General features: G+C 36.5%; 1 protein-coding gene across 1 annotated transcript; it reads right to left on the reverse strand.

Annotated features, from left to right (window-relative positions):
* Positions 1-1,929: 1,929 nt before the first annotated feature.
* Positions 1,930-13,470, reverse strand: ccdc3a (coiled-coil domain containing 3a). Its single transcript, NM_001025510.1, is given in 3 exon segments — positions 1,930-2,220; positions 11,096-11,270; positions 13,102-13,470. Coding segments are annotated over 3 exon segments (831 nt in total). The 5' UTR covers position 13,470; the 3' UTR covers positions 1,930-1,932.
* Positions 13,471-13,710: the final 240 nt, after the last annotated feature.

Here is a 13,710-nt window from a genome sequence, read left to right on the forward strand (position 1 = left end):
TGCAAAAACCTCTAAGTGTCATCTGAAATTTTCTTCTAATGTAAACTTTTTTCTCAGGCTCCCATGTCTTGATTCAGTAATTTCACTTTCATGTCAGAGAATAGGTTATTTTCATCACTTTAAACATGAAATTGTTGAACATAAACATAGGAGGCTGAGAAAAATGCTCATTGTACACTCTCAGAAAAACTGGAACAATGTTGTACTAAAGAAGGTGCAAACCCTTGTAACTGGGGCAGTACCTTTTTTATGGAACAGAATTGTACCTTGAGACAAAGAAACAAACTTTTACCATTGCAGTTTGTACCTTTAAGGACATGATTTGTGCCATGGGAAACCAAAATGTCTCTTTAGTTTTTAAAACCTGCAGATACAATATGGTACCTTCATCAAAGGCACAAATCTAATCCATGAAGGTACCACTACAGTGACAAGACACTTTGTACTTTAACAGTGTCAAATGTGTTCCTTCAAGAACTATTTAAAGGCATTTTGCTATATTCAAAATGTGTCAGTTTAGTTTTAGTAAATATAAAACATCAAACACATTTAAGCAACGTTTCAGTTTACAAAACATCGTGTTTTTGTGTAAATACCTATTTTCAATATACAATGAAGAATAAAAAAATACTTTAACATAAATCAAAAGGTACATTTTTTCACAACATTTCACAACACTTTTCACAAAAATGTTACAGCAGTACATTTTCCCATGTACAATATAAAACTTTTTCCTCCAATTTTCACACAATACCTTTGTAATAATCTAAAAGTTAATTTAATTGACCTAATTTTAAAACAGAAATAGAATTATGCAGAAGTATTGACACATATGCACAATGTTTGATTAGTTTTACAATAATAAAATGCCTGCATGAACACTTTATATGTGCAGGACTTTTGCTAGCTCGTGTGTGTAGTGGAAAGCAAATTGATAGTGGATATCAATAATGAAAATGTATCTATTAGAAAATACTTACTAAACTTTTATTAAAAATGCTTATATGTTTAGTTTACAAAACCTATATTTTTGTTTTACCAGTTGTTTTGTATTATCGAACTTAATGTTTGAGTTTTTTTAAACATGTGCTTTTAAAGGATGACACATGTTTTATATGGAAATTATTCATAAATCACTTTGCCTTTCCAGTCATATTTATTTTCATAGATATTGTAATAAAGAATGAGTTGTCCTACACTTATGTACCTTTCTAATGAGAACAGTTGTGTACCTCAATTTGAATTTGTACCATAAAAGGTACAGAACAGTATCATAAGAGCTCTTTTCTGTACTATTTAAGGTACAATTTTTACAAAGGTACAAAACTGTTCTTTAAGGAATTATTTTTGTACCACCGTGTACCTTTTTTTCTGAGAGTGTAGAAGAAGATTACAGCTGGCACTTGGAGTTTTTTGCATCTGAACTCTTCAAATTTTCAAAAATATAAAACTTTTGGGTGAACTGTGCCTTTGAAATGTTAAAGTTAAGCACTGTAGATATGTTTTACGGCTCTTAACATTCACCTAATCAAAGTTATCTGCTTTAATTCCCTATAAAAGTCTACACCATTACATTAGGTTGCACTAAGAAGTCATTTGTAAGTCATAAAGTCTTCATTTTCAATTTTCAACATAAAAATTATGGGTCACTTTATTTTGTTGGTCTGTTTGTTGATTTTGTTAAATTTGCAACTAATTCTCATTAGATTATAAGTAGACTGTTAGGATGGGGTTGACTATAAGTTTCTTATAGTCAGCTAAATGTCTGCTGAAGGAGCATATCAACAGATATTAAGCAGACAGTCTACTAATACTCAAGTGGACCATCAAAATAAAGTGTTACCAAATTATGTACAAGTTAATTTAATGAATTTTGCAGACTGCCCTGCAGCCCCATGAGTCCATGCTGTAAATGTGAGTGTATGCTGAAGCTCACAGTCCATGTGTGTATCTGTGTTGTGAAGGGCTGTGTTGGGGTGGAATGGCATTGAGGTGATGTCCTGCATGTCTCTCCGCCGTCTTAAGACGCTCATGAAACTCCTGGCGTTCCCGCTCGGCACGGCGCAGCACCTTCCGGGTTTTCCTCAGAGAATGCCTCAGTTTTCCCACTCGTTCTTTTAATTGTTGGTTCTTCCTCTCCAGCTCGGCCACACGCTCCTCAAGCTGTCCGACCCGCTCCTCCTCCTCAAACAAAACCTTCTGCATGGAGGAACACAGCAGCTAAAACATGAAAAAAAACAAGGAGGGATGGTCACTTATGAGTATTGTAGGCCCACATGGAATCTGCATGCGCAAAAATTTGCAGATTTCCACAGATATTTAGCACATTATATTTAGTTTTTTAGTTATGATACTCCCAAAATTATTCTGCATAAATCCGCAGAATTAAAAAAAAAATTCTCAGAAATAGCAAAAAATGCCAAATAGATTCTGTCTGGCCCTAGTTGTGAGTACTGTAGACCCACACACAGTACGCGCAGAAATCCGAAGATTTTTGAGCTCATCATTGAACCTCTTATTTATCTCTGTAAATTTGAGTAATCATATTATTGTTCAATTTTTATAATCATTTCAGTAATAATATTGAATAATATGCAAATGGTTAGATAAATTATATACAATACGTAAAGTAATATTTTATGTCTTTTAGTGGGTGCATTATATGAAAAACATAGCTTTGTTTACCAAACAAGTGGTTTTATTAGGCAAGGCAAGGCAAGGCAAGATTATTTATATAGCACATTTCATACACAGTGGCAATTCAAAGTGCTTTACATAAACAAGAATAGAAGAAACAAGAAAAAATAAATAAAAACAAATAATAAAAATGAGTAAAAAAAACAACATAAACACGGGTAAAATGTAATATAAAAGAATGAAGAAGAAGAGAAAAACATAATAGTGCAATCTGTCGGACGCAGCACAGTGCTCATTCAGTAAAGGCACAGCTAAACAGATGTGTTTTTAGTCTTGATTTGAATGCGCCTAATGTTGGAGCACATCTGATCACTTCTGGAAGCTGATTCCAGCAGCGAAGGGCATAATAGAATTTTGATGGTTTTGTTTTTATATGTGTTATTTTTTATTCTGTGTTAGATTTTCAGCTCCTAAACTCTAAAAAATATCCAAAAAATAAAATTAAATATATATATATATATATATATATATATATATATATATATATATATATATATATATATATATATATATATAAATTGAATTTAAGAATCAACTGGTGTGATGTAATTTCAAATAAAATCAGTGCAGAAAAAATAAATTTTTCTGATTTTCAGGACTGAAAATACATACTGTATAGCTCTTATTTATATGAAGTGCATGGTAAATAAATAAGATTATGAACAGTTGCTTTTTCGATTGCTGTTTTCTCACCAATGCCCTTTCTGTTGTGCAAGTTTGTTATAATAATAATAATTTCTTACATTTATATAGCGCTTGACTGGGATGCTGGGGTAAACCCCTACTCTTTTTTTGAGGGACATCCTGGGATTTTTTAATGACCACAGAGGGTCAGAACCTTGGTTAAACGTCTAAACCTGAAAGACGGTGCTCACTGAGCAGTATAGAGTCCTCATCAATATACTAGGGCATTAAGACCCACACAGGCTGCAGGTTAAGCGCCCCCCTGCTGGTCTTACTTGTTACTGAAAGGTAAAATTAACAGAACTTAGAGCGAAATTAGTCTAAATGAGATGTTGAATATAACTGCAGTGCCATCTCAATTATACAGAACTCTAAACAAAAAATTGTTTAGAGTTCTGTAAAACTTTTGTTTAGTTACCTCTAAACAAAAAAAATAATAATTAAAAGGTCAACACACAATGCGACCTCATCCCAGACCTTATTATTTCTAGTTAAGCCATGTCTTTCTTCTCTGAGCCCGCACATATGTCAGTGTGTGTATGTGTATGAAGGAGGCATTTCAAAAGTGGCCTGCTGTCATGCCCACAGTAGACACAAGCCGAGGCATGCTGTGTGTGTGTGCACATGTGGAGCTTGTGTGATTGCATGGCTGCTTCTGTGTGTATCTGAGCGATGGGAGGCCGTATGTTCACTCTGAACAGCGGAAAGTCCCAAATCCTCATTGTAAATAAATTCTTCCTGTGGTAAATGATGTCAACGGACACCATATGATCTAATTGCACAAAGCAAATGAATGTAAACATGAATGGCAGTTGTGATAACGTCATGCTTGGTATTTTTACATAGCACTAGTATTACAAGCATATCTGTGGCCAAAGCTCTTTCAAGTTCACTCTGTTTTTGTTCCTGCAGATTATATTTTATACAGTAAAGGTTTTTTGAGATTATTCATACTCTGCTGAAGGCAATTTGTTGATTCTAATAAATAGTTTTTTAATATTTAATTGACGAGTTGTGAGAATAATGCTACCTCATTGTGGCAAGATTTATAAAACACTACAACACTTGTCGTTATACCATGACTTGCCTAATTACCCTAGTAAAGTCTTTAAATTGCACTTTAAGCTAAATTAGTCAAATAAGATGTACTGTCATCATACCAAAGATAAAAGAAATCAGTTATTAGAAATTAGTTAGACTTTTATGTTTAGAAATGTGTTGAAAAAAAAATATTTCCTGTTATATATACGGGGGTCTAATAACTCAGAAGGGCTAATTATTTGGACCTATATATATATATATATATATATATATATATATATATATATATATATATATATATATATATATATATAACAGTTCTGTCTGGTTCTCAAATCTGATTGGCTGATAGTAATGCGATATTCTGCAATATCAGAACTCCTGCAGCCTCTTTACCCTTTGTGTATTACTTCGCCCACATACAACCAGCATAAAGCAGACACTACAGATCTGAATTTTAAAAGATGCACACTCAACTGTTTAACTGTCAGCTTATGATTTGAATCCGGAAGAAAGTAGTTCCTCATACAAAAGGGTTTTTGAGACTCTCCATGTTTGATTTAGTTTTTATATACACAATTATGCCGTCAAACTGTTGTATAAACGCAATATCACACTTGTAGCAGTGAGATATGGCTGTATATCGGCACTGGTAGGGGCACTAAGGCGCACGCCTTCCACCAGTGCCGATATACAGCCATATCGCACTGCTACTCGTGTGATATTGCTCATATATATATATATATATATATATATATATATATATATATATATATATATAGTGAACAAAAAATGCAGCCTTTTAAAAACTTTCCCAGATATAAATGTATGCAGCAAATAAGAAGTCATGAGAAGGACTATCATTGTGTCCTACTGTCCAAACAGAACACCCACTGGTGTAACAACACCAGCACTCTCCAAATGACAGCTTCTCCAAACTACATGACACCCTGACAGGTGAAGAGCCACACACCTAAAACAACACTCTCACACACACTGGAATAAACATCTCTGTTCATTCACAAGACCTTACGGTCGATCATTTGCTTGTAAAACTATGTAAACAGCTATTTGCTGAAGGTATTTGACATAATAAGGTTTCTTCTTAATGTGAGTGATGTGTATTTATAGCAACAAGAGCCACACATAGCCTATTTTGCTTTCAGACCCAAACTAGAGCCAGATGTGATGGCCAATGAGTCATCTATAACAATAGACTGTTTTTGAGAAAAGAAAAAGAAGGCAAACAAGTAGAAGAGACGAGTGAGAATGAGAGAGAGAGAGGGAGAGAGATATATAGAACGATAAAATGGTGGATGGGTGGATGGGTGGGTGGATGGATAGAACGAACGATAGATAGAACGACAGACAGACAGACAGACAGACAGACAGACAGATAGACAGATAGATAGATAGATAGATAGATAGATAGATAGATAGATAGATAGATAGATAGATAGATAGATAGATAGATAGATAGATAGATAGATAGATAGATAGATAGATAGATAGATAGAACGAAAGATTGACAGACAGACAGACAGACAGACAGACAGACAGATAGACAGATAGATAGATAGATAGATAGATAGATAGATAGATAGATAGATAGATAGATAGATAGATAGATAGATAGATAGATAGATAGATAGATAGATAGATAGAAAGATTGACAGACAGACAGACAGACAGACAGACAGACAGACAGACAGACAGACAGACAGACAGACAGATAGATAGATAGATAGATAGATAGATAGATAGATAGATAGAATGACAGACAGACAGATAGAACGATAGATTGACAGATAGACAGACAGACAGATAGATAGAATGACAGACAGACAGACAGACAGATAGATAGATAGATAGACAGGCAGACAGACAGACAGACAGACAGACAGAAACAGACAGACAGAAACAGACAGACAGACAGACAGACAGAACGTTGGGAACATTCATTCAGATGATTTGCAGTGTGTATCAAAAGCAGTGGTGTTTTTGCATTCGTCTGAATCTAATTAGCATTTAATACTGTATAATGTGTGTTTAAGATGGATGGTAAAGGAAGCAGGGGGAGACACTGCACTGGCTACACTCACAAGAGCACAAAAGTCCCTGAGGCGGCCTCGAGCAATCCTTTTCCCACAGGAAAGCTCCCGTGTAAAAGCACTCTCATTATCTTTCTGAGGTTCCCGGGCCTGATAATCACCCCCACCTGTTCCTGCAGCACACACACTCCATCATTATCTTTTCTCTTTGCATCTGTCTGTCTCTCTATCTGTCTCTCTCTCTCTCTCTCTCTGTAGAGATATGATTACTGAAGTGTCCATGCGTGTCTTTTATGAGCTGCGATACCTGTATAAACGCGAAAGTATTTGATGGAAAGTTCAGGGTTCAGTAAGGAGGCTGTTAATAGAGCTTCAGTTGTTTTGAACCAGAATATTCCTCGTTGCATGTAGACCGAGGGCCGGTCACATCTGTTTAAAGCAGTAAACACCTGTTAGAAGAATCCTGCGCCTCCTCAGGTCACTGCTTCTAACATAAACATGCACAGACACACACACAGGTCAATGCCTATAACACAGACACACACACACACACAGGTCAATGCCTCTAACACCGACACACACAAGTCAATGCCTCTAACACAGACATACATAGACACACACATACACTTGTACAGCTATCTTTATGGGGACTTTATGCATGGACGTACTGATGTCTCTACTGTACAAACTGTATATTCTATCCCCCTACACCTAAACCCCACCCTCACCCATACAAGTTGTATATATTTGTTTGCAATACCGTGTATATACCTGAAAATACATTTTCCTTAGTTGTAAAAAATCAAAAGTAAGATTTTATTTAATTTTTTTACCCCTGTAGTTAAATTTTTTCTAGACAGCAGGCTCAAAATGTAACTTGAACTACAATTAATGAGTTGCTTTTCTTTACCCCACGCAATGAACGTCTCGTAAAGACATAATCCGCGCAGTTGTACTTAAACTTTCCCCAATATTATCATGTCAATTATGCTCAAGTAGCCAGATATTAGTTAATCCATGCCAGATAATTGTTATTTCATGTTTTTCCAGGGCCGCATGAACCTTGCCGACAGAGACAGACAAACAGATCTGCATTTTTACATTTTCAGAATACTTTACATGTGCTGTTTTCCTCATGGGGACCACAAAATGTTCCCACAAGGTCAAAATGTACTAGTGTTACTATACTTTTGATATTTGGTCCCCACAATGTAAGGAATACAAGGTACAGACACTTCTAGCAGTTTATGATGCATTCAAGTTGTTTATATTCGTTTGCAATACCATAAATTGACGCCTGTCAATTATTATATAAATTAAAAATGAATAAACCAAAGGTTCATAGACTATACCCAAGATGCTCTGCCATAACACAAATAAATTACATTAAAAAAAATATTTTCAGTTTTACTATTTTTATTTTCTATTAAACGGTGCTTTGAAATCAATAACAAAAATAAACAAATAAAGATCAATAAGATCTGACTTAATGTGCAATATAATATTACTTACAGTAATCCAACAAAATATCTGAGCACTAATGTATTTTTATCAAATAGCAAATGCTATTTAGGTTGATTCATTCATTTTCTTTTCGGCTTATTCCTATTATTAATTAGGGGTCGCCACATCAGAATGAACCACCAATTTATCCAGAATATGTTTTTAAACAGCAGATGCCCTTCCAGCTGCAACCCATCACAGGGAAACATCCATACACACTCATTCACACACATCCACTACGGACAATTTAGCCTACCAAGTTCACCTATACCACATGTCTTTGGACTGTGGTGAAACCGGAGCACCCGGAAGAAACCCACGTGAACACGGGGAAAACATGCAAACTCCACACAGAAATGCCAACTGACCCATGGCTCGAACCAGCAACCTTCTTGCTGTGAGGCGACAGCGCTACCCACTGTGCCACCGTGCAGCCTATCACTAATAATTAAATGAAAAAATAATATATGATTAATCATTTTGTTATCTTTATTAATCTACATTAGTTAATAAGTAAACAATTCAGACTCTTATCTTTATTTTGAACAGTAGATTTCTTGTTTTACCGGTTGAAATTAATTATTTATCAAACCTATTTTACTACTTGTTTCTTTTTACTACAGGCCAAGTCCTTTTTGTACTACTGTATATGTTTAACTGAATAAAGAGGGAGATCCCCACTCCCCTCATGTTTGTATATTACCAAATATGAAAGCGTTGACCCAGAGCTGATCACTGTTTTCGGCTTTCAGTGCCTATTTATCTGTACATTCTGGCTTCTCATTGTGTTTGCCTTAAAATGAACCCCTCTCCTCTCAGACCACAGTCCGACTAATGAGCGGCTTCGTGTTTGATGTGAGTGAATGTACAGCAGGCTAATCTCATTAAGGCAAACAGTGATACTGTGTGTCTCTCTGTGTGTGTGTGTGTGTGTGTTTTATATGCTCTCATCCTCTATAACCCCCGAGGACCCCTGACATTCCTCCCATTCTGCCTCGAACCGTCCACATCAAACGCCTGATTTATTTTCCTTTCAAAACCCACCGCCTTTCCCCAAGAGGATGTCCAGCTGACGTCTCTTCTTTCTTTATGTTCTATCTCAGCTATATTTTCAGTGGCAGATGTGTGGGTTTAGGTGGAACAGGCTAACACTGAGAGAGAGTGTGTGTGTGTAAGGTAAAGCAGCTCTAGCTGGGAGGTCTTTAATCCGGTCTCTATCAAGCCGAATGAGCTCTTGAATTCCCGAACAGTCACAGTCATCAATACAAAAGACCACCAAAGAAATGGAGTTGTGTGTTTACGTGTGCACTTTATGAACCAGATCACCTATGAGAACTGGAACATGTTACTTTCGTGTTATTCAAACTTCCTGTGCTACTTGCACCTTTTCGGCTGGAGCCAATCAGAATCCTTGATTCGTTTTTGCAGCTTTAGTTGTTTCGTCTCTAGATTTTAGACGCACTATTAGAATGGGGCTGGTGTTTTCACAGGTAAAAATAAAACAGCTGTGCATGCAGACACTGTGGTGTTCATAAAAAGCCTTTTACGAGCCTCTTGAATTTACAACGGAGTCGTTTCGAAAGGCCGAACTTGCTTTGAACGTCTGCCCCTAATGATGCACTCAATCGTATGCATGCAGATTTATGCCTCGTCTTCACAAGACGGATCACTTTCTGCTTGCAAATGTTAAATCTGCATCAGTTTCAGCATCGATATCGCAATGTGAGCATTCGCAATAGTCGCATGATATGAGTCTGTATTATAATGGATTATTTGCATGTGTTTTTTGAGCCATGAGGAATTTGAAAGCATTTAAGCATAGAAAATTGTACTTAAATTGTATTTAAAAAAATTAGTAATGATAAATGGTATTGAATTGTTCATACAACGAAGACTATGCAGTATTATTTTACATTTGATTATTCAATTTTTGTATTTTACTGAATGCTGTTAGACTCCTTGGAAACAATCAAACGCTGATGATTGTTATTTTTTTTTTTTGTATTTACATATGCTTGTAGATTGTTTATTAAATTTTACGCAAATGCACTCCTCTACAGAACCATAATCATCCTAAATAATTGTAAATTATTAATTTTTTCCCAAATATTTATTCAAGTCATCCAGTGAAATTATATTCAGATCGCAATACAAAAGTTTTGTCATCAATGCCAGTTGTAAGAGCAATAAATAATAACTTGACTTCTAGTTGATCATTTGGAAAAGTGGCAGATTTTTCTAATGAATAATCTGTTGAACTGCACCCAATCATCACAAATACTGCTACTGGAACCCACATGGACCCAAGATTCTTACAGAAATCAGTCAAGTTTGGTGAAGAAAAAAATCATGGTTTGGGTTTACATTCATGTATAGGGGAGTGCGAGAGATCTGCAGGGTGGATGGCAGAATCAACAGCCTGAGGTATCAAAATATTTGTGCTGCCCAAAACAAAGAAAGTCAAGCTGCTCCAGGATTGGCCAGCCCGGTCACAATACATGAACATTATTAAGCATGTCTGGGTTAAGATGGAGGCATTGAAGATGAATCCAAAGAATCTTGATGAACTCTGGGAGTCCTGCAAGAATGCTTTCTTTCCCTTCCAGATGACTTTATTAATAAGTTATCTGAGTCATTGCAAAGATGTATAAATGCAGTCCTCCAAGCTCATGGGAGTCATACACAATATTCATTCTGTTTCCACTGAAGCATGACTTTATATTCTATACTGGACATTGTTTTTGTTAAGTGACAAGACTTTTGTCTAGGCAAAGTCAAACTTTACAGTCCTAAATAAATAAGTAAAAATCAAGACACAATCATAAATTATTTAGCTAAAGTAAGCGTAATCTAGAGCCCCTTTGCCTTTCATATAAGCCACTTCTGATTCCAAATGATCAACTAGAAGTCAAGTTAATATTTGTTGTTCCTAAAACTTGGATAGGCGAGAAGACTTTCGTTAGGTAGTTTATATATTGCAGAATAAAATAACATTGCAATGTTTGATTTTTCCGATCTCGTGCAGCCCTAATCTGCATCATTTAGGAGTTTCTCATTTACTCCTCCCACTGCAGTGCGTGTTGACCCCATCTGTGTGTGTGTGTTTATTGGTGCCGTACCCTGCTGTCTTCCTGGCTCTCCCAATCGCTATTAAAGTTGTGCATTGTCTGTCCACCAGAGCAGTTTGAGAACTGGAAGAGGCTGGAAAACAGGCGTCTGTTCTCCAGCGTGTCGGGGAATATGGCATCCTGGAAGTTAACTCCATGCGGGAGGATGTTGTAGTTTTCGTCCATCCTGTTTAGGAGACACACACACACACACACAATGTTTCTTTGGATGTACCCGTGGGAATGGGTTTAAGACTGATATGATGACTTAACTTGAATATATCGGATTATAAAAACTTATACTGATTATAAATACTTAGACTGAAATATAAAAAACAAAATCCATTTAGTTCTTAATGTTAATTGTGCACACAATCCTTTACAAAAATGAATAATTAAACATTTCATTATAGTAAAACTGGAGTCATTGCTTTTCTAGCACATGAAATCAGTTTTACTTCGAATACCATAGTTCCCAGTACTGGGTTGCTGCTAGAAGGGCATCTACTGTGTGAAACATGTGCCAGAATAGTTGGCAGTTCATTCTGCTGTGGTGACCACTGATAAATAAGAGACTAAGCCAAAGGAAAATCAATGAATGAAATACCATAGTTAAGCTATGGTTTGTGTAGCAAAACCGTGGTGAATTGATGGTTACTATATGGTTAAACTAAAATAACCATCTTGATTTTCTTACTTAACTATATTTATTACCTTAATTTTATCTATACTTAATTTTCATAATGTATATTTGGTTCTTCTGATTATCCCAATATGGGTCTGAATCTTGGCATTAATTTAACATCATAAATTAACTATTATTTTAGCAGTTTGTTTCAAGTTGGAAGTCCAAAGGAATATCTGAGTATGTTCATTCCTTTTTTCTTTTCGGCTTAGTCCCATTGTTAATCTGGGATCGCCACAGCGGAATGAACCGCCAACTATTCCAGCAAACGTTTTACGCAGCGGATGCCCTTCTAGTTGCAACCCATCTCTGGGAAACACACATACGCACTCAATCACACTCATACACTATGGAGAATTTAGCTTACCCAATTCACCTATACCGCATGTCTTTGGAATTGTGAAGAAAACCGGAGCACTCGGAAGAAACCCTTGTGAACAAGAGGAGAACATGCAAACTCCACACAGAAAGGCCAATTGGCCCAGCCGAGGCTCTAACCAGCAACCTTCTTGATGTGAGGCGATTGTGCTACCCACTGTGCCACTGTGTCGCCTGTATGTGAGTTGGTTGATTCAAAAAACGCTCTGTTGTTTGGGAATTTCATGATCCAGTAAAGGAATAGTTCACCTAAATATTTTAATTTACTCACAACTTACTCTCCCTCAAATTGTTTTGTTTCCATGTTGAACACGAAATAAGCTATTTTGAAAAAGGTTAGAAACCTTTAACCATAGACTTCCATAGTAGGGAAAACAAATACTATGGAAGTCAATGGTTACAGGTTTCCAGCATTTTTAAAAATAGCTTATTTTGTGTTCAACAGAATAAATAACTCCAGACAAGTGGAGAGTAAACAATGACAGAAATTTCAGTTTTTTATGAACCATCACTTTAAGTTTTCATTCAGGTAAAATAACCTGTTGGGCTAAAGTAGCTCTCAATTCATTTTTAAGAATGTTTTATTCCACTAAATATAATTTAGTATAGTGTCTAACGCAGAAAACAATAACAAAATACATAGGCTATATATAGAGTATATATATATATATATATATATATATATATATATATATATATATATATATATATATATATATATATATATATATAGAGAGAGAGAGAGAGAGAGAGAGAGAGAGAGAGAGAGAGAGAGAGAGAGAGAGAGAGAGTATCTATATATATATATATATATATATATATATATATATATATATATATATATATATATATATATATATATATATATATATATATATTGTTTCAATTCAATATCCACCGAACTAAAACTTATAATCATGCAACTGATTATTGGTTGCACATAAAGTGAACCCACCTGAGAAAGAATATGTAGGAGTTGTTTTCCATCACCGTGTGTGACTGACAGCTGAAGTATCCGAGTCCCGTGAGGTTGAGGCGTGAACCCGCGGGCACCTCCAGCATGCTGCCCCACGCCTGGTCGCATAGCAACTCCACCTCCGCCGCGTACAGCAGCGCGTCTTCGGCGCGCTCGTGCTTCTGGTACGGCAGATAGTTATATAGACTGGACGCGTACGGCTCCTCGTGGATGGCCAGCACCTTGGCGTACACGATAATCTCGGCGAGTTCAGCCCGACAACCCTCGCTCAGGGGTCGCCACTCGCTCGGAAGCTGGCATGCAAACGCGAACCCGAAACCCAGCGTCAGCAGAAGCGCAAGGTGCATGCTTCCCGTGCCAGTAAATATACGCGCGCGTAAAAAGTGCTCAGTTTACTGATTCAGTGGAAAGTGAAGGCGCCCATGCAGGTTTATCCAGGGACACTTCGCATAGTCTTGACCTGTCCGGACTGGTGTGGGTTCAGGAGCAAAAGTTCTCACGTCCTGCTCCTCCTCGATCCATCACCCCTAAAGTTAGTCTCAGGCCAATCGGACGCGCTGGAGTTTAAACAGCCAATAGAGGAGCTGC

This window comes from Danio rerio, chromosome 4 (assembly GCF_052040795.2).
Source record: "Danio rerio strain M-AB ecotype USA chromosome 4, GRCz13ab, whole genome shotgun sequence".
Lineage (NCBI taxonomy): Eukaryota > Metazoa > Chordata > Actinopteri > Cypriniformes > Danionidae > Danio > Danio rerio.